Source organism: Miscanthus floridulus, chromosome 11 (assembly GCF_019320115.1).
Source record: "Miscanthus floridulus cultivar M001 chromosome 11, ASM1932011v1, whole genome shotgun sequence".
NCBI classification, from domain to species: Eukaryota; Viridiplantae; Streptophyta; class Magnoliopsida; order Poales; family Poaceae; genus Miscanthus; species Miscanthus floridulus.
In genome coordinates this window covers 81,087,249-81,108,110 of record NC_089590.1, presented here as the reverse complement: position 1 = coordinate 81,108,110, position 20,862 = coordinate 81,087,249, and the positions used below count along the sequence as shown (strand labels likewise).

At 46.8% G+C, this 20,862-nt stretch overlaps 2 protein-coding genes and 1 pseudogene across 2 annotated transcripts; 1 reads left to right on the top strand and 2 right to left on the bottom strand.

Moving 5' to 3' along the window:
• Positions 1 to 1,568: 1,568 nt before the first annotated feature.
• LOC136492288 (uncharacterized) lies at positions 1,569 to 2,538 on the top strand. The gene is made up of 2 exons (XM_066488360.1): positions 1,569 to 2,178; positions 2,513 to 2,538. The coding sequence occupies exons 1-2, from the start codon at positions 1,569 to 1,571 to the stop codon at positions 2,536 to 2,538; spliced, it is 636 nt and encodes a 211-aa protein (XP_066344457.1).
• Positions 2,539 to 5,365: 2,827 nt separating this feature from the next.
• LOC136492947 (late embryogenesis abundant protein 18-like) lies at positions 5,366 to 13,920 on the bottom strand (annotated as a pseudogene).
• A 2,420-nt stretch (positions 13,921 to 16,340) lies between these two features.
• On the bottom strand, positions 16,341 to 18,194 carry LOC136491173 (uncharacterized). Its single transcript, XM_066487408.1, has 4 exons — positions 18,092 to 18,194; positions 17,926 to 17,965; positions 17,699 to 17,814; positions 16,341 to 17,539 (listed from the first exon to the last, which is right to left on the bottom strand). The coding sequence occupies exons 1-4, from the start codon at positions 18,128 to 18,130 to the stop codon at positions 16,484 to 16,486; spliced, it is 1,251 nt and encodes a 416-aa protein (XP_066343505.1). The 5' UTR covers positions 18,131 to 18,194; the 3' UTR covers positions 16,341 to 16,483.
• Positions 18,195 to 20,862: the final 2,668 nt, after the last annotated feature.

Here is a 20,862-nt window from a genome sequence, read left to right as displayed (position 1 = left end):
CTTCCACGTGTTCTTTCCTAAAGAGAACGCACCCATTCTCACAAGTGTGTGTCTGCTCATACGGCATCTTAAGAGCTTTGAGGAGCTTCACTGACTCATACATGTTCTTTGGCAGTGCGTGATCTGCCAGAAGCAGGGTCCCAAAAACTGCCAGCATACTATCGAAGTAGTCTCGACTCATGTTATGCATGGACTTTAACCCCATTAAGCGTCCAATGGCATCGAGTTGAGAAACATTTGTCTTGTCATGAAGGGGCCTCTTAGCTGACTCCATCATGCGATAGAATGCCCTTGCGGTTTCCTCTGGCTCCTGCTCCTTGGTTTTGTCCGTACATCGTACACCGAAGTGTCCTTGGTGGAAGTCATCCATCATGTCTGGTACCCTGCCATCACTATCAAACTCCTCCAAGCGTGGCCTCAATGCCTCATGTCTAATACGATGGCCTTCACCATGGCACATCCACCGGGTATAGTCTGGCGTAAACCCAAACTTGCAAAGATGTTCCTCAATGACCTTCCTAGTTTTCCTATTCCTGTTTGCACATTCGCTGTAGGGACACCACACCTTTGTCGCTGCTTGAGCACCCACACCAAATGCTTTGTCCAAGAAATCCTCAGTCTTCTGTATCCATTCACGAGTGACCTGATTCTGACTACGGCGGCCCATGTACATCCAATCATGGTTATCCATCATCTACCATATATATAACAGAGTAATATAACCATCAATAGCATATGCACCGCTTGTCTACTATCTAATAGGTAGGGATAGATCCTAATCCCACCCGTGGATGCGTAGATGAGGTTAGTTTCCATGCTCCGCTCCAATCTGAGATAGAATTTCGACACCACATCCCCGCTTTTCTCCTGATACACGTCCTGGAAGGGAGAGTGTGTATCTAGAGAACAACAGGGAGGTGCTGCTGAAACTCCATCTCGAACCGGACTGGACCATACAAACTAAATCATCTATGCATCCGCGGGCTGTCCAAATAACGTGGACAATCCAAAACAGATACAGTCGTAGATATGTAGAGATCCGCATACCTACGACCGTATCTCTTTTGGACAGGAGACGCCTAACTGGTTTACGCGATCTAGCTAGGGTTACGGACAAAGGGCTTATACCTAGGGTGGCGGTGGAGTGGAGAGGTGACACGGTGCAGGCAGACCCGAAGGAAGACGCTCGGGGTACTCCGGGTCCCCTCCGTCGAGCTCTTCTCTGCAAAACAAGAAACACAATTTATAAGTTCAAAATTTTGGCAGAACCTCCCCTATACGGGGATGCTTCCAAAACCTGCAAGAAAAAAGACGGCACGATGGCCTACATCCACAATTTCGGCACGATGGCCAACACAGCGACATATGGCACGATGGCCAACACATCCACAAAAGGCACGAAGGCCCACTAATCCAGAAATAGCACAAAGGCCAGCAACAGGCGGGAGGGGGGCTTTACCTTGGGTGGCAGTGTAGTCAGGCGATGCGGAGTCAGGATCACCCTCGTCTTCGGCTAGACGCGGGGAAAACGGCGATGACCGCTCGGCGTGACGCGACGACGCGGGGGCATGACGGTCGTCGGCCTCTCCTTCTCCCCTCCTCCCCTCCTCTCTTCTCCCTTCCTCTTCTCCCTTCCTCCTCCAAATGCTCTCTGCACGGCCGGCAGGGGCGCACGGGGCCAGCCGGGGGCGCGCTGGCCGTGGGGGTGGGCCACCGGCGGGCGTGGCCGGGGACGCGCGGGGCCGGCCGGGGACGCGCTGGCCACGGGGGTGGGCCACCGACGGGCATGGCCGGGGGCGCGCGGGGCCGACCGGGGACGCGCTGGCCGCAGGGGTGGGCCACCGGCGGGCGTGGCCGGGGACGCGCGGGGCCGACCGGGGACGCGCTGGTCGCGGGGGTGGGCCACCGGCGGGCGTGGCCGAGGGCACGCGGGGCCGGCCGAGGACACGCTGGCAGCGGGGTGGGCCACCGACGGGCGTGGCCGGGGGCGCGCGGGGCCGGCTGGGGACGGTCGAGGCAGGGGACGACGCGGCCCCGACGACGACGGCGCTCGACGAGCCGGGCTGCTGCCCCGGCGGCGCGGGGGCGGGGCGGGGGCGGGGAAGAGGCTGTGGTGGCGGCGAGAGGAAGGGATGCGGGGCGCGCGGCCGAGAGGAAAGGCTGACTGGGCCGTGATCGGTCTATGTGGACTGGGCCTTTGCCGAGGGCCCAGATCCGGGCTCTCGGCAAAGTTTTTTTTATTTTTTTTAAAAAAAACTCTTTGCCAAGGGCCCAGATCCGTGCTCTCGGCAAAGTTGTTTTTTATTTTTTTTAAACTCTTTGCCGAGAGCCCTTTGAGGCTCTCGGCAAATACAAAAAAAAATTTATTTTTTCCCAAAATTTATCTGGTGGCTAACAATAATATTTAAAAGACATATTTAAAATTTGGAGCTTTTTTTATTTTATTAGCTATATTTAATAAGTTTATTTCATTTACTTGAATTCTTCCCGGTAATTCAAATTTGAACTGCAGGTGCATCGAATATTGGAATTGAGTGATTCAAAAAATCATATTCATGGTATTGCATGTGGTGTGAGACCTTATCCAGAGACAGATGCCAAATTTGGCGCATCGTTTTCACGGAACACGGCGAGGAACTTGCGTGTAAAGTATTTTTAAATTATATAAAATGGAAACGAAGTCCGAAATTCACGAAACTTGTCGAGGTGTCATTTCATCGCATGTATAGGCTGTGATAAAAAATTGAGTGGGTTTCGAGCAAGTTGCGACGTCCGATGCCTAAAACCCAGGCATCTCAGATATGGTTTTGCCGACGACCTACCGTTGCCGAGGGCCGACTCTCGGCAAAGCTTTCTTTACCGAGAGCCCGACATTTGGCTCTCGGCAAAGACGCTGGCTCTTGGCAACGGCCCTGTTTCCGGTAGTGACTTAAGTTAGTTATAAAACTAGCAAACATATTTACAACGAAACATACATTCTTATTAACTTACTTACAGATCAGGTCTATCTATGACACTCGAGCTTATGAATTTGTGTTTTGCTCCAGTACGTGGTCATCTTTAAAAACTCTATACGGATCTTAAAGCAACTTGGTCATAAACTATAATTACTAATTTCATCTTGGACTTGGATTGAGGCCGGTCCTAGAATTGTGTTAAGTCAGGTTTTGAATAAATCATTTCTTATAATTGTCTTAAGTTAGGTTTTTCTATGTTTGACTAAATTTATAGAAAAACATAGAAATGTTTATGGCACCAAATTAAACATATTACAAAAATATATTTTAAGGTGTATCTAATCTTATCATTGCTAATTGGAGGCCCCAACACACGTTAATTCTTACCAGACACATAGGTAAAGAAAAAAAATTCTCGAAATTCTCACAATAATCAAAAGCATTTGACCTTTAATATAATAGACTCTAATCATCATTGCTATTATATATATATTTTTTAAAATTACCCCCCTCTGCCATTATGAAAAATGCATAGAGTAACCTCCTAATTTTGCATATAAATTATCCACCTCTGCTATTAGGACAATAATTTAAAATAACCCTACATTAATTGTATGTAAATTACCCACATGTCATTATGAAACACAATTCAAATAACCCTCTAAATTTGCATCTAAATTACCTCCCTTTGTCATTATAAAATATAATTCAAAATAACCCCTAACATATTGTAGCTAAATTACCTAGACTTTTCGTTATCAAAGATAATTTCAAAATAACCCTCTAACTTTGTATCCAAATTACGCACATCTACCATTATGAAAGATAATTTAAAATGCCCCTAATGATTTTATAAATTACCCGCACGTACCATATGTCAATTTAATATTAGTAATTTAATTTTGAGCACTCTATCATGCATAAAACAATACTACACAGATAATCTTGTAATATAACAAATTGGCCCCTAACAAATTCATCATGTTTAGTGTTGCGGCGTGTAAGCCAAGATTCAACTAAACATATGTAAAACAATACTACTAGAACCCCGACTCTTTTTAATAAAAAAACAAATTTTGAATAAAAGATAAAGAACACTAAAGTTTCTATTTAACATGTGAAAATTTTCAATGGCTTGATTAAAGTTAAAAGTTAAACTATAGATTTATGGAGTCATAGAAAGGAATGTAACAAGAGTTTATATATCCTAAGTACAAAAAAGATAAATTCTAGAAATTCTAACTGAGGTCCTCATCAAAGCCTGCATGTTAATCCTCACAAGAAACAACAAAAGATAGATCCTAAAAATTCTCACAAAAATCAAAAACATTTTACTATCAATTAATTAGGTATAGCATAATCACCAATGACATTAATAGCTATTAGATCTATTCTGTTTTCTAAAAAAATTATCCACCTCTGCTATTGTGTAGAACAATATAAAGTAATTTATGACTTATATTTACATGACCCACATACACCATTAAGAAACATGATCTAAATTAGACCTAAATTTGCATCTAATTACCCACATCCTCCTATCATGATCGATGATTTGCATAGTTCAGAAGAGAGAAGATATAGTGCATAGACCTTGGATCCCTACTGAAGATTAAAAGATGCCTTGGCTGCAAAAGAGAGACATAGATTTAGAAGAATAACTAATGAATCTTAGTGATTTTACCACAGTAGTTTTTTAAAATATCAATTCAGATTTTTTTTTTTTGTAGTTTCACTTGGGTTTAGAATCTGTTTATCTATATAAATCAGATGTTCGCCCCAATTTTGCCAGATGTGTCCGATATCCTCTGTTTATTAAAATAACTAACTTTTGTGTACTGGTGCTTGGTTTTGGTTGACCAATGTGAACATTTAATTTTCCTCCCAAGAGAAATGTTCTGCAATATATTAAATCCACTAATGACAGGGTCATATTCTGGATAACAATAGATACAGAGCATTTTTTAAATGAATAGAAATATGTAGCTAGGTTGCAACACTGTTTACTCGCATGGAGCTAAAAGAAATCATATAGTCTTTTCTTGGTTCAATGCCAATGACATGTATAGGAGCTACGGTTTCTTTGGTTGTGCTTCTTCTAAAAAAACGGTGAAGCCAAAATAACGTCAAACTGTGAAGGGAGGCCAAAAAAAAAAAAGGTACTTATGTAGAAGGCAGCGCCCATGAACTAACAACGACGATTACATTGGAATCAAACAACCAACCAAGGTTCAACCTGACAACAGCTAAAGCATTTTTATTCCAGCACGACTTGCGTGCACGTGCACACACTGCATATCCGCTACTACCAGTCGCTACCGATACAGCCAGCTGATCGATCGATCTCTCAGTCGCTACACAAAAACGCAAGTGCGACCACGATCCCGGCCCTGATCTGACGCAGTCACCTAGATGTACTTGCCCGACGCCGGGTACGTGCTGCCGGCGGACGGGTACGCGGGGTCGACGGCCGCGCCGGCGCCGTGGCGGAGTCCGCGTGGTGCTCGACCTTCTCCTGGTGCTTGTCGGCGCTGGCCTGGTCCTTCTTGGCGCGCGCCGCCTCCTTGGCCATCTCCTTCTCGCCGTGCGTGACCGCCGTCGCCTCGTCCATCTTGCCCTGCATCTTTACCGACGCCTCTGTAACACCTCAGTGTTAAGTATGGCATTTGGCACTTGCATTTTATGAGCACAAGCATCATCCAAGCATTCATGAACATGCGCATATGAAATTTCATCTCATTCTTATACATTATCGCATGAAATGTTGATTATATATATATATATATATATATATATATATATATATATATATATATATATATATATATATATATATATATATATATATATATGCTTATGCTTGTAATCATGTATGACCCATGTGTATGAAATGGTTGTAAGGTCACACCAATACCTTAGATACATCTAGGATGGTAAATGGAATAACTTTTGTATTCATGACATTAACCAATTTTGCTTCTAAGTGTTGGGTTACCTTGGAATGCTATTTTCATTATGCTAGTTTGACCAAAGTTGAACAGTAGCATGGATTATTTATATGGCAGTGCACCCTTAATAAAAGTTGTAGCTCTTGACATAGGTAACGAACTTTATTTAAGGGTCATGAGCTAATTCAGTGCCTAACATAATCCAAAACAGCTCCAAAGTAGCAAAGAAATATTGTTTTTGAACTTCGAGAATTTGCTAGTCCTAAAGCCATTCACAGTTTCAATGTGCCTCACTTGGAAGCATTTTCACTGGCTAGCCATTGAGAATTAGATGATGGTTCCTAAAGAAAAGTTAGAGATCTCACATAGCTCTACAACTTTCATTAATATAGTTCTTGCTAATTCCGCATGGTTTAGGTGTTCTGGAGACGCAAAGTTGTCTCGTTAGACGGCATGAATCGGCCCTTCGCCGCGCCGTCGTGGCCGACCGCTAATAGTCCGCTCACTGGCATCGGTCCGGCCGGTCTGGCCAGCAGAGGGAGTAAAGGGAGGCACAGCTGCTGCTCTCTCCCATTCTCACTCTCGCACTCGCTCTACCTCGCTCTCGCTCTCTCGCAGCCAAGCCGACCTGTCGTCGCCATCGCGTTGTGCCATCGCCGAGCTCACACGCCACCACCGTCGCATCTCCATCCAATCCATCATGTGCATAGCTTCGCCGTCAGCCGCTCTACCTCTCCTACCCGCCATTGCCTTAGCTCGAACCAAGGTAAAGGCCTACGTGCCGTCGCCGTGGCCAGCCCTATCCGCTGTGCACCGCCGAGCTCCAAGCTCGCCCGTGGCCAGCCCTATCCATCACAGCTCCTACCTTCGTCTCTGTTGGTCTGTCGTTGCCTTAGGTCGTATGTGCTCGCGCCCTAGCCTAGTTCACCATTATCGCCATCGTTTTGCAAGAACGTGCGACTGCACCGCGCGTACCTGCCATGGCCGTGAGCTCCAGCTCGCCGCAGCCGACCTTAGCTAGACCCCGTCGTTCCCCTCTAGCACGTGTTTCCATACCTCCACTAACCCTAGCACCATCACCGAAGATGGAGACTCTTCACCCATCACTGGTTCGTCGGAACGGCGACACCACCACTGTGCTCTGTGCGCCGCCATGCACGCGGCCAAGCTACACCACCGCTCCACCGCCGCCTTAACCTAACCCTAGAGCTCCGCTAGGACCTACTGATGTTGTAGCCGCGCTCACCTAGACATTCCATCGTCGGAGACGACGAGTCCGCCATCGCGCGTCGCCGCCGAGCCGCCATGCTCGCCGGCGAGGACGCTCCGGTGATCCGCCGAGCCTACCAAGGGTACCAACTGGTGCGCAAGGGTGTGTGGAGCACAACGCCGGTGACGCTACTGCTGGTCACCTGGCCGTCGGCGAGTTCACCATCGGTCAACCGCGCGCTCTGCTCTAATTCCACTGATGAGTGGGGCCGAGTTGACTGCGGGACCCGCATGTCAACGCCTGAGGGTGTATAGACCGGGTGTACCTAGCATTTAGGGTTTAGTTGGTTTTTGAATTATTTTCATAGATTTGAATACAAACTTCAAAAATTCATAACTAGAGCTAAGAGTATCCAAATGGGGTGAACCAAATTTTGTTGGATTTATCTTGAAGTGGAATATTTGATAAAAATATGAAATATACTATTTATGGTATTTTTCTAGGAGAATTAAATTGAGCAAGATAAGTGCTTTTAAATTAGGTTATATCTTGTAAAATGCATAACTTGAGCTAGGAAGATAATAAAATTGTGATTCTAATTTTGTTAGTCTTATGTTGACACGCTCTAGCTAGAAAAAATACTAAACTTATAGTAGACATACTTGAAATATGGTCTTCATATTTAATCCTAATTAATTGCTAGTTTCTAGTGAAATTAAATGGGGTAAAAATACATAACATATTATCTTATAAATTTTTATACAGTATTCTTGTGCTTGGAGTAAAGTAATAAAAATATTAAATCTATTTCTTGACACTTTTCACTATGCTAAACTAAGCATATGTTGCTTTTTATTTTTGTAGAGGTAGCTATACTTATTCAAATGGCACAAAAATTGTATAGTAGACTATTAGGGTCATTTATAGGTTATTCTAATTTCCTTCGAATTTATTGAGCATTGTAAATATTTATCCTTTAAATCACCTTATTATATAAGGAAATTGATAAATGAATATAAATAAATTAGTTAGCCATAATCATGATGTTTTCTATGATGCATATGATCTGTTGGTGCTATTAGTTAGGCTTAGAAATAATCGGTTATAGGTAGCTAGTTAATTGTTGCTTTATAATTCAACTAGATGGCTGCATATATAATTTCAGTTGTGGTGATAAATTCATGATGATAATGATCTTTTTTGTGAAACTTGTTAATAACAAAGTTGTAGATAAATTACTTATCTACCTTGTATTAAATTTTTATAGTCATAGGCCTTATGATTTAAGAATTATAGTTGTTAGAAGTCTGCTGTCAGAAATACTTGTTCTCTGGACAGATCTGAAAGATGTAATTGTTTGGCCTAGATAACTACTGAATCACCTTAAGATGATTAAAATAAAATTGTAGGCAATTTTATAATATTTTCATAAAGTTCACAACCATATTATTTAGATGTGTATAACTCTAGTCATGATCAAAATAAGTGGCAGCTGTCTTGCAGTCTAGAAAATTACTTAGATGAGAATTTGTTTAATTACTAGAGAAGAGATATGCACCTACTCAGTAAAAGAAAATTTATCTTGTTATCACCTTAATGAAATGCTGTTGATAACACTCATGAGGATGTATTTCATTACACCATATCATATCATGCATGTCAGTATATATGCATTCATGATATCTTATTTCATGCTCATGCATATAGGATCGTCCGAGGGGATCACTCTATTGGAATTCAACGAAGAAGAAGAGGAACATCAAGAGGCACCTCAGCCCGTAGCTCTAGAAGGCGAGGAGCAAGCTCTTGAGGACCTACCCGAGTGCCTGGATCATCGGCCAACTTCTTTTCTCAAAGGCAAGCTCCGGAGCATGTTAGGCCTCCAATGTTTTACAAAATATCACCTGAGTCCTTTATGTTTGATGCATTAGGTTATAAGAGTTGAATTGGAAACACTTGATGCATAGAACTACCTTGTCTAGATAAATATACCTTTAACCCTGTGTAGGTATAGGATCAAATATATGCTTAGCCATGCTTAGACCGATAGAAGTCGAGTGATTTCCTGTCACCTGCGAGATATAGGTGGATACCAGAGCACAGTTGGCTATATTTGCTATCGTGGAAAAGAACCATGGGGTAATGTAACTAGAGGTCGGACAGAGTCTATGCGTAGGTTGGCTCATGTGATTTCGTCTGTGCCAATTAAGGACCGTACCATTGTTGGAACTTCTATTGAGATTGAACGCATGTCTCTCACTTAGATGGCCGGATAACTCGTTCTGACCACGAAGCCGAGTTGCTCAACTTAGGTCAGGTCCCGTTCTGTTAGATTGCGCACTTTGGATAGAAGTAAAGATGTGCGGGGAGTCAGATGTGAGCCCAAGGGTAGGGTAGTCCTGATCGTCCTGGCAGCTGGTTGTCTCTGGTTGTGCGGCACTGATCGAACCCACGAAATATATACCTGAGTTATACCAAAGGTGACCTAAGGTGACCGTTGATCTGGTCTGTCTGGTTTGTGTTAGGAATAAATTCCCAGCTGATTGAAATAGATTCGAATCGTTGTCTCTTCCGGACAGTGAGTGTCGACGAAATATGGTCGGCAGTCCACCGAGGGGGGTGCCCGTGGTGGTAGATTGTCGGTAGACGGTGCGTGTAATCAGGAACCAGATGGTGACACAAGATGCAGAGACAACGATTTAGACAGGTTCGGGCCGTCTGATCGACGTAATACCCTACGTCCTGTGTCTTTGGTGTATTGTATTGAGATGTATACTATATGATCTGTATGGATCTGTCCTCTAGGGGACCCTTGCCCCTCCTTATATACTCCGAAGGGACAAGGTTACAAGTAAAGTATCCTATTTGGTACTATTACAATGCCTTGCGGTGCACGCCAAGCAGCGCCGTGCACGTCTTGATCTTACGGGCCGGGCCACCTCAGATGGTGCGGCCCATGTACCATCTTGTGGTACCCGGGGGTATATCCCCCACAGCTAGTCCCCGAGCGCCATGTATTCTGATGCGACACGCCGTTTTAACCTTCTCCGAACAGTGAGGCTTGAGTTCTTGACATCTCCGACCACCATTATCGCCGAAGAAGTAGGTTGTCCGAAGAATGTATGGTGCTCTTAAGAAGAACAAAAAAGATTTCCGTCCCAGGAAGTGTGCCCACTTGTATTTCTGAAAAGAAATGTAAGTGCGTCTTGAAGCGAAGCATCTTTGATCATCAGAGGCGTAGTGGTCGAAAAACAAGCACATTCACCGCAAGGTGAAGTGTGCCCACTTAGTCCCCGAGCCTGGTAGTAGGTGACTTAGGCACGTGGTGCCAGGGTCTAAAAAGAATTCCCAGTTAAATTGAGAACCCAATCGTCGTACAGGTGATACGAGATGCACCGACAGGTGCATCGTATCGATGTAGTCCCCGAGCTTGCTGGAAGGCGAGGTATGAGCCTTGTAGCAAGGTCCAAGAAAAAATATCCCAACTGTATGCGAGTTGCCTGTCGCATGTAGTCGAGACGTAAAGTCCCCGAGCCGTGGTCGGAGAGTGATCGAGGCAGTCCCCGAGCACAGGTCGAGGAGCGACCGACGAAGTCCCCGAGACGTGGTCGGAGCTCAGCGGAGCTACTCGAGATGTGATCGACGTGGTCAGAGCTCGGAGTGGTCTGGCGAGAAGTCCCAGAGCACGGAGTGGTCTGGCGAGTCCCCGAGCATGAGCGTGGTCTGGCCAGAGTCCCCGAGCACGAGCGTGGTCTGGCCAGAGTCCTCGAGCACCGTAGTGGTCTTGGCGAACCCTGAGCATGAGCGTGGTCTAGCCAGAGTCCCCGAGCACGAGCGTGGTCTGGCCAGAGTCCTCGAGCACCGTAGTGGTCTTGGCGAACCCTGAAGCATGAGCTCGCTGACCGAACTGTGTTCCTGAAAAATAAACACGGAGAGCGGTAGTACATGATGGTGTACGAAATATATTGACCTCTCTATAGGAGGTGAAGTAAACACTTGGTGTTCGGTTGGCGATGAATTATACTTGGTGTAATATTCGAAAAATAACATTAGCTGTCTTTAGCCCTTTTGTTATGTAAAGGCGTAGCGCGATGTATTAACCTGTCCTGAAGAATGCGCCAGCCCTGGGCTGACCAACATCTCGTAGCGCGAGGTACGGAACGCTGCCGCGCGTAGAGTGCCAGTGTTACCAGGGAGCGACTGCCGACTACCCGTAGCGCAGAGGGCGGACTCTCATGCACGCGTGGGGTGGAGCCGGAGACAGTGCCGGCTCTGGGATTCTCAAGCAGGAAGGAAAACGTATCGGTGAACCGTTGTAAAAACTTATACATGTTTTGGACTGTATGTATGGAGAAAATTCGACGCGGAGCGCACCCTAAGGGTGGTCGGTGGAGGTGTACGATGATCGAAGAAATTTTCAATTAAAAATAATACTTAGCTTTATTGACGACCGGTGGGTGTAGTCGGTGTGTTGCGATGTTCGAGAGATGGCTTGACGTGTCGTTGGCGATGAAGTTGTCCAGTCCTCGAGCCTTTTGACCTGTCGTCATGACAGTGGTCGCGATTGTCATAGCGCCGTTCTTCGCGGCGATCATCATTGCGACATGGTCTGGTGGTCGAAGCTCGGCGGAGCCGCTCGGGATGTTTTCGACGTGGTCTGGTGGTCGACGTGGTCGGAGCTCGGCGGAGCTGCTCGGGACGTGGTCGACGTGGTCTGGTGGTCGAGGTGGTCGGAGCTCGGCGGAGGCCATCGAGCGGTGACGACGAGTCGATGGCGAGGGACATCGGCGAAGGCCGTCGAGCGGTGACGATGAATCGACGGCGAGGGACGTCGGCGAAGGATGTCGGCGAAGGCCATCGAGCGGTGACGACGAGTCGACGGCGAGGGACGTCGGTGAAGGATGTTGGCGAAGGCCGTCGAGCGGTGACGACGAGTCGACGGCGAGGGACATCGGCGAAGGCTGACGAGGGCAGCGACGGCGAGTGGTCGGCGAGGGATATCGGCGAAGGCCGTCGAGCGGTGACGATGAATCGACGGCGAGGGACGTCGGCGAAGGATGTTGGCGAAGGCCGTCGAGCGGTGACGACGAGTCGACGGCGAGGGACATCAGTGAAGGCTGATGAGGGCAGCGACGGCGAGTGGTCGGCGAGGGATATCGGCGAAGGCCGCCGAGCGGTGACGACGAGTCGACGGCGAGGGACGTCGGCGAAGGATGTTGGCGAAGGCCGTCGAGCGGTGACGACGAGTCGACGGCGAGGGACATCAGTGAAGGCTGATGAGGGCAGCGACGGCGAGTGGTCGACGAGGGCCAACCAGAGCAGCGGCGGTGAGTCGTTGGTGAAAACGACCTCGGAGGTGGTTCTGAGATCGGATCTGCTGTCGCAGGGGCTGGTGTAGCAGCGATGAATCGTCGTCGTGGACCGGGATGGATCTCCACGAGATTGACGACGAGAACGCGTTGTTGATTTGAGGTCCATCTGGCTCGCCATGGATCAAGCGCACACCCCCTACCTGGCGCGCCACTGTCGACGAAATATGGTCGGCAGTCCACCGAGGGGGGTGCCCGTGGTGGTAGATTGTCGGTAGACGGTGCGTGTAATCAGGAACCAGATGGTGACACAAGACGCAGAGACAACGATTTAGACAGGTTCGGGCCGTCTGATCGACGTAATACCCTACGTCCTGTGTCTTTGGTGTATTGTATTGAGATGTATACTATATGATCTGTATGGATCTGTCCTCTAGGGGACCCTTGCCCCTCCTTATATACTCCGAAGGGACAAGGTTACAAGTAAAGTATCCTATTTGGTACTATTACAATGCCTTGCGGTGCACGCCAAGCAGCGCCGTGCACGTCTTGATCTTACGGGCCGGGCCACCTCAGATGGTGCGGCCCATGTACCATCTTGTGGTACCCGGGGGTATATCCCCCACAGTGAGAAACTTGGCTAGCTCCAACATCGTAGTAACTGGATTATGGAATGATGGTTATGGTAAACTTGGAACTTTTACACCGGCTATGGTTACTACTGTATGCTACTAAATGATATACCACATGTTTGGCACAGGTTAGTTGCTAATCTAGATATGAATAGCTATGATTAACTTGATGATCGAATTATAAATATATAACTGAATTAGTAGCTTTTCATGCAAAATGTTGTCAAGCTAGCTCCACTTATAAAGCCTTGCATGATCCTTGGAGTCACTTTCTTTTTGGTTTATGACGAGTAAGTCTAATTGAGTACCTTCTCGTACTCAAGGTTTATTTTTCACTTGTTGCAGATGGTACAGTCTATCATGGCTACTGTAAGAACTACTTCTGTCCCGCCGTGGACGAGAAGTAGGGCCCTAGACAAGGCGTCTCTCGTTAATTCCATCTATCATGCTTTTGTGGTTGTGATCATGGACTTGCACTGTATTGGAACAATGATGTGAGGTGTTGGTTTTCAAACTTAATTGCTTTCGCGACTATTTTGTTTGAACACGGTTTGTAATAACTCTTAATCGTATTCTGATGTATGGCGTTGTATTTGTGAACTGATGTAACATGTGACATGTTGGTTGAATCATTTACGATCTTGGTCGTATATTGATGGTTAATCGAGACTCTTCATGGTACTCGACGGACTACCGGATTTATATGGACTCAAGTATGATAGTGTGATCGCTTACGGGTTATCATTGTACTTATGCTCTTATAAATTAAACGCTCTTGTAAATTGAACGGTTGTGCTACAGGCTCTTCACTTTCTCCTCCGCCTCGCTCACCATGTCCTTCGCCTTCACCTTCGCCGTCTGCATCCTATCAAAGCGGCTATCACGAGCTAGAGTGTTCACTTGGATGGAAAGGAATGTGTGTGTGCTGCGACTGCGACTCTGCGTCGTATGCTGGCTATCAGCGGTGGGCGGTAGCTGCCGGAATTTATAAAAGCGGCCAGGCTAGGCACTGTTTGAATCTTTAGGCTATCCGCACTCGTCCACTTCTATTTTCATCTCTTAAAAGGAATATTCTATCCTAGTCATCGAGATTCTCTACTCTATACCCATTTCTTCTGCACCCGTATTACCTCTATCCCATACTCTATACCCACTATTCCATATTTTATTCCCCTCACTCCCCCTTCCTCTCTCAGCAACTCTCTCTCTCTCGCTACAGTGTTTAACGTTGCCCCTCACGTGCGCTATCTCTGACGATGTCCTGTACGCGCGGTACGCTCCCGCGTCCTTTGCAGGCGCGCGGTGCGGGCGCGCGCTACATTACCGGCCGCTGCAGGCCTGTTTCCATGTGCACGGTGCGGATAGCATTAGAACGCGACGTGGGCGGCATGCAGTGGCTGGTGAGCAATCGGAGCTGCACGTCGCACCGTGAGGTGGCAGCCTCGGCGGGCTCGCAGCCTCTGACCCCGCCGCGTGCCCTGTGTGGCAGATGTCGGTGCACTGCGTGAGCAAACCGGATCGTGGTACGGTGAAGGCAGACATCATCATCACCTAGGGAATGTGTGCTGAGCAGATCAGCGTCACATCGCCGTACACGGCCTGGCTGCCGTACGCGTGTAGTATCGTTGTCGGGTATGGTCGTATGGACATGAGATTGTGGGTTGAAAAATGTTAAAGGCCTACTTGAACGGAGAATTAAAAACACACACGAATGAAATGTAATGAAATAGATAAATAGAAAATGAAATTTTTATATGAGAAGGTGTTTGATAAGTCACAAGAACACAGGAAATATAAACAATGAGGCGGCTCTAGTGAGATTTTTCTATAATTTTCCTCTAAAATCAAATGCAAAGAAAAGTTTTCTATGTTTTTTTAACCGATTCCTGTGAACCAAAGAACGTGAATAGAAACTGTACATTTTTCTCTTTGTTTTTTCTACAATCAAAGGACTAAAAGGTTGTTTTTGACACCTTAACTAAAAAGTTCATTTTTCTTTATCACATATAAATTTGGATTTTTATTCTCTTATTTTAAAACTATTTATTTTGAAACTAGGGTTTGTCCTCGTCATGCTATATTCTCTCCATTCCAAAAAAGAATGTTACTTTACTACTTTAGATACATATATATCTATACTCATATCTAAAACAACGGTCTTTTCAGGACGGAGAGTATTAGTCATACTACTTGACACCATGTCGATCATTGAGAATGTAAATCGGACTATGTTGGTAACTTAAGAGATAAATTGTATTTCTAAAATATCCATATATTTTTCTAAAAGAATAAGCAATTTTAAAAATCTTAAGATATGGTTTAATCTTGAAAATTTTATCAAAATTTTGTTTTAGCTAAAAAAACATGAAACATGTTTATCATTTTGTTATGAATCACACTCTAGCCCTGTTCGTTTGTCTTATAATTCGTACTTTTCAGCTTGTTTTTTCAGTTGGAACACTGTTTTTCTCTCACAACAAATCAGTCGGAACAGTGTTTCGGCTTGTTTTTCTCTCACAACACATCTATCTTATTGTGCCTACCTTAGAATTGTTTGAATCATCTATGGTCTCCTTATGTGTTTATTTGCTAGTATGTGCTCTCGTTATTTATTATAATTAGTCTAGCTGATGATGTATATTTTAAAATTTAAACAAAATTTTGAAGATTAAATAAGATTTTATGAATTTTAATTGCATAGTTTTTCAATAAAATATTTCGATGAAATTTTGAAAAAAAAATAATGTAGGTCGATTTATCCCTAAACAATGAACATAGTTCGATTTCTCCCTCGTGGCTGCTGTGGCATCATGTAGAAGTAGAACGACTAATGTGACGCCACATCTAAACCACTTAAAATGGAAAAACAAACAGTTTTGAAAGATAAGAAAATTAAGGGACCAAGAGGACTTTTCCGTTGAGGAATATTATGGCCTCGGAAGGACCGGTAAGTCGTATGAAGATGTGGGCCGACTGACGGTCCAAAAATAACCAGGCCCAGTATACAATCTTCACTTGTGTTTTCTTTTTCCCCCCCACAAAGTCTTCGTATATTCATGCGACTGTTTATGGATGAAGTACTAATCCCATTACAGTTTGAGAAGCATTTTCCCAACAGACCAAAGATTCGCTGAACATTAAAAAGAAACACATTATCTCAGCTGAACACAAGATTCACAGAATATTATACCCGTCATTAAGCTTGTCTCAGTTCAGTCTTCTGCCGATATGTACCCTGGTACTATGAAAAAATTGAACTGGGATAGCAGTAGCACGACTAGCTAACAAACATAATTAACGAGATTATAACAGATCTACTCCTACTTGGGTGACATGCACTTCTACAGACTGGTAGAGCTGAAACTGGTCCAAACTGTCAACCTGATGACGCATACTCTTCTGAAAAAGGATGGTAGATGTTGAAGTGTCAATTCACACGGCGCACCCATTGCTCCAACCTGAGCTGCTTCATTGGGCGACCAACATAGGGCTTGCCTTTGCGAGGACACTTCCATTTCCTGCTCGGCTCTGGTACCGGAGATGCGTTTACTTCTGAAAAATTAATCCTATCTGCCAAGGGACGTCTGGTTTGCTCTTGGACCAAAACTTTCTGGTTTGGAATGATGACATTATCTTTTAAGTTCCCATTTTCCTTCTCTTTCTCAGTTGTTGGGTGCCTCAGAATTTTGTTTGTTTCGTGTTCCTCTGGTTGCTTCTCCTTCCTCTTTATAGCTATAAAACCATCTGATGCAACCATTTCTTGTTGCCTTTTACTGTCTAATGAAAGCTTGCAGCGGTCAGTTCCCCCTAGGGGAGAATTCTCTTCATTGCCAGTTTCCCCTAATGGAGAATTACCTTCAGTGTCAGCTAAACTAAGACTGTTGCGACTAACAAGACTTGGGCTGTTGTCAACACCATCTGGGATCTTTTTCTCAGTCCCAGCTAGAATGGTACTGTTGAAACTGACAGGCAGTTCAATATGATTGATGACATCTGCTTCAAAGCCTTCTCCAATATCAGCCAAGCATGCATGATCACAGTTAGCAGACTTTTTACTCGCAACCTCCTGATCTTCAGGGGTGCTTTCTTGAGTATCAGCTGAACTAATACGATCACAATCGACCAGCATCTTACTGTGCTCAATTGTGCCTTCCTGGCTTTGTCTAGTACTATCAGGCAAGCTTGTTGCGCAATCCTTTTTTTCTGAATGTGCCTCACATATTTCATTAAGAGGAAGGCTTGTACAATCTGACACATGTTTCAGTGCATTTAGCTGCACAGGGAACAAACCGTGACTGTCAGTTTCATTAGCTTCCTCAGCCTCATCAAGAAAACTCGCTCCAAACAATGCCCGCAGGCTTTGCTTCCTTTTGGGGGCGGGCTTCATCGCATTCCCATCAACTGGAACCAAATATTTTCCAGAAAAAATCTCAGGCTCAGATTGGCCTCCTAAACAATTTTCTCTCAAAGCAACTCCACCATCCTGGAGAGAATGTTTCAATGACGAATGCTGGGTAACGGAACCAGAGTACACAGTTAGATGGGCTAATAGCCTAATAGGTAGGAGGATGCATGAAATTTGCAGCAAGAAATGTAACGCGTTCACGACCTGATTAATAGAATTCAGCAAAAACAAATTTACCTCCAATGGGTCTTGGGTCTCGCTGCCGTTGCCGCCGTCGTTATCAGCAACCAGCTCCGGGACCTCCGGTGAGTCATACACATAGCCCGAGAACCAATTCTTGATGTCCGGCGGCTCTGACGAAGAAACAGAACACCCAAACAAGCGTCAGCACAGCCAGAGATCCAAACTCGACGCGACAAGAAAACGCTAGATTCGCGAGAGACAGAGGCCAGAGGGGAACGCACGGGAAGGGAACGAAAGTGGGTACGAACTGCACGCGTGGACCTGCAACGACAGAAAACGCGGGTAAGCGAGCGGCCTGGTGGAGGGATTACTCCGGCGAGTTCCGTACTTGGACCGCGATAAGGGTCATGGAGCAGAAGAAAGGGAGGCCCCACGAATTCGGCGTACCTGGCTTTGGCCGGCGGCTTTGCCGGCGCTGTCGTCCATGGCGGAGCGGAGTCTAGACGGGGTAGGGTAGATCTGAGCGCCGACGAGCGGGCCGGTGAGTCTTGGTGACGAGTGACGACTGACCACTGGCGGGGCTCGGCGTTTGGTGTGGGATTCTCTCATTCTCATGAAAGTCAGAATTCGAAATGCCCGGGAATGACGGGGGTGCCCGCCAAACGGGAATTTCGTTTTCGCCTAATCTGCAAAGCCGCGAGCCCGCGACAGGCAAGAATAAAGTGGGCCGGGCCAATAACAGTCTATTATCACTTTTACACATCTCCAACGCGAACGCATCTTCATCCTTTGCCTCCGCCCTGCGCCTCTGCCTCCGCCACACAGTTCCACACCCACCCTTTCTCAGTTAGTCACACAGTCACACTCTCCTCCCCCTCCACGAAAGGAAAAGGTCTACATGTGTGATTTGTTTAGGTGTCTACTTAACCCCTCCAAGTATAAAACCAAATATTGAATACATTAAAGTTTGCAAAACCGATTAATTAATCCCTAGGTGGTTTTGCTAAGTGGTTTTGTATATGTGGCGCTCCACGCTGGCTGCCTTTGATGACATGGCCTCTAGGGCTCCTGGCAGCGTCCGGATGAGGCTGTTTGAGAGTAAGAGCCGCCGAAGCAGAGACAGCAACAGCACCGTCGCCACACGTCGAGGCTCTGCTGCGTGCGCCACCCCCGCACCTCGCTATACCGATCTCTCCCGTGCTCTTGGTTAAGTGGGACGATGCGCCATGCACCAAGTCCGGCCCTACAAGCTTGCGCTACTACCAGCTTTCACCGCACGACGACTCAGGTCTGGTGCCCGTGGCTGCCTCCCCCATCGCACATGGACACGTGCTCACGGTGCGAGACAAGGACAGGGCCAGGTCCGGGCGGGCGGCGAGCCTTAGTCTTCCTGTATGCCTCCTCCACCATGTCCTCAGTACTCATCGTCTCCTCCTTGTCATTGTCAGTGTTTCATGTTACCACCGACTAGTAAATTTCTAATATTGCGCATCTGACCCAGATGGTGTGCTTAGAGAACACAAGATTTATACTGGTTCAGGCAGAATGTCCCTACGTCCAGTTCGTTGCTGCCACTCGTGTTACTAGCACTAAAAGTTCATAGTAGGGGTTACAAACGGTCGAGAGAGGGACATGTCCTAAGTCTCTGGTGAGAGGAACGAGCAGGCGCCGAGGGCTCGGTCGCTTCCTTGCTGTGTGCTTGTGTGTTCTGGTCGGTTCAGGGTTTGATGGATTCGAGTCTCAATTGATGCAATGTGTTGCGATGCGATCGAGTCGAGTCTTTTTTATGGGATGCCCTGCTTTCCCTTTTATAGGTCAAGGAAAAGCACGGGTTACAGTGGAGAGAAAAGAGGAGGATGAGAAGGAGAAGAAGTCCCCCAGGATCGCCGGGTCCTTCTTTTCCTTCACATGGGTCCTGCCAACCCTATAGACGTCAACAGGGATAGCTCCACGTCGTGGCCCTGTCCGTCATTAACGCCATGCGTAGGCGTCGTCTCCCGGTCGTGGTGCTCCACTCCATCCTGGCGGACGTCATGGTGAACTGACACGCCTGTCAGTATTCGTACGAGGGTTAGGCAGAACAGCACCGGTACGCCCGACGCTGTTCCTAATGTGAATCCCCAAGTATGATCCGTCATAGCCACGTGTTATATCGGGGCATACCAGTCACCTCCCTGGTGTCAGAGCTTTGACCTAGGCCTATTCGCTTGGACTTGGAGTGGTTGGCGGCGGTATGGGTCTTCGTCGGGCGAGACAGATCCCTTGGCCTCGGGGTCGGTCGAGGTGAAGCTCGCCCTCAGAGGTCGGGAAAGGCGGAGCTAGCCCTTAGAGGTTGAGTGAGGCAGAGCCTGTGGCCTTGGTATCGGACGAGGTGGAGCCCACCCTCAGAGGTCAAGCGAGGTAGAGCCAGCCCTTAGAGGTTGGGCGAGGAGGAGCCCGTGGCCTTGGTGTCGGGCGAGGCGGAGCCAGCCCTCAGAGATCAGGCAAGGCGAAGCCCGCCCTTAGAGGCCAGGCAAGGCGGAGCCCGCGGCCTTGGTGTCGGGCAAGGTGGAGCCTACAACCTTGGTGTCGGGCGAGGCAGAGCCAGCCCTCAGAGGTAGGGCGAGGTGGAGCCTACGGCCTCGGTGTTGGGTGAGGCGGAGCCCGCCCTTAGAGGTCGGGAAAGGTGGAGCCAGCCCTTAAAGGTCAGGCGAGGCAAAGCCCATGGCCTCGGTGTTAGGCGAGGTGGAGCTCGTTGTAAGGCCTATTTACTTTGGATTTTGGTGTTTGATAACCAACACAACCAAATTGGACTAATGAATTTGCAAGTGATTTGTTTTGTAGTCCAATATGGTGCAAGACGTGACTTGGACGAAGGCGACGTGATGATCCGATGATCAACACCATAAGCAAGACTCTAGAAGCATAAGAGAAGACTTAAGATATCAACCATAGTCCAAGCACGAAGATAGGAGCCAAGCCGGACGCAAGATTGCGAAGAAATGAGCTCACAGTGGTGACCGAACATAGCTCTTACAGCGACCGGATGCATTGATCAAGAGGCTCGGCAACAATAGGTGTCAGCAGCAGCGACCAAATGCTAAGGACTGATCGGACAATAGACTCAACACTGTTCATCATCCCAACAATAGACTCAACACTGATCGGACGCTGGCGGCAAATCGACCGAATGCAAGACCGCAGCGTCGGATCAAGTACAGAGAGGTTTCAGAGCGGTG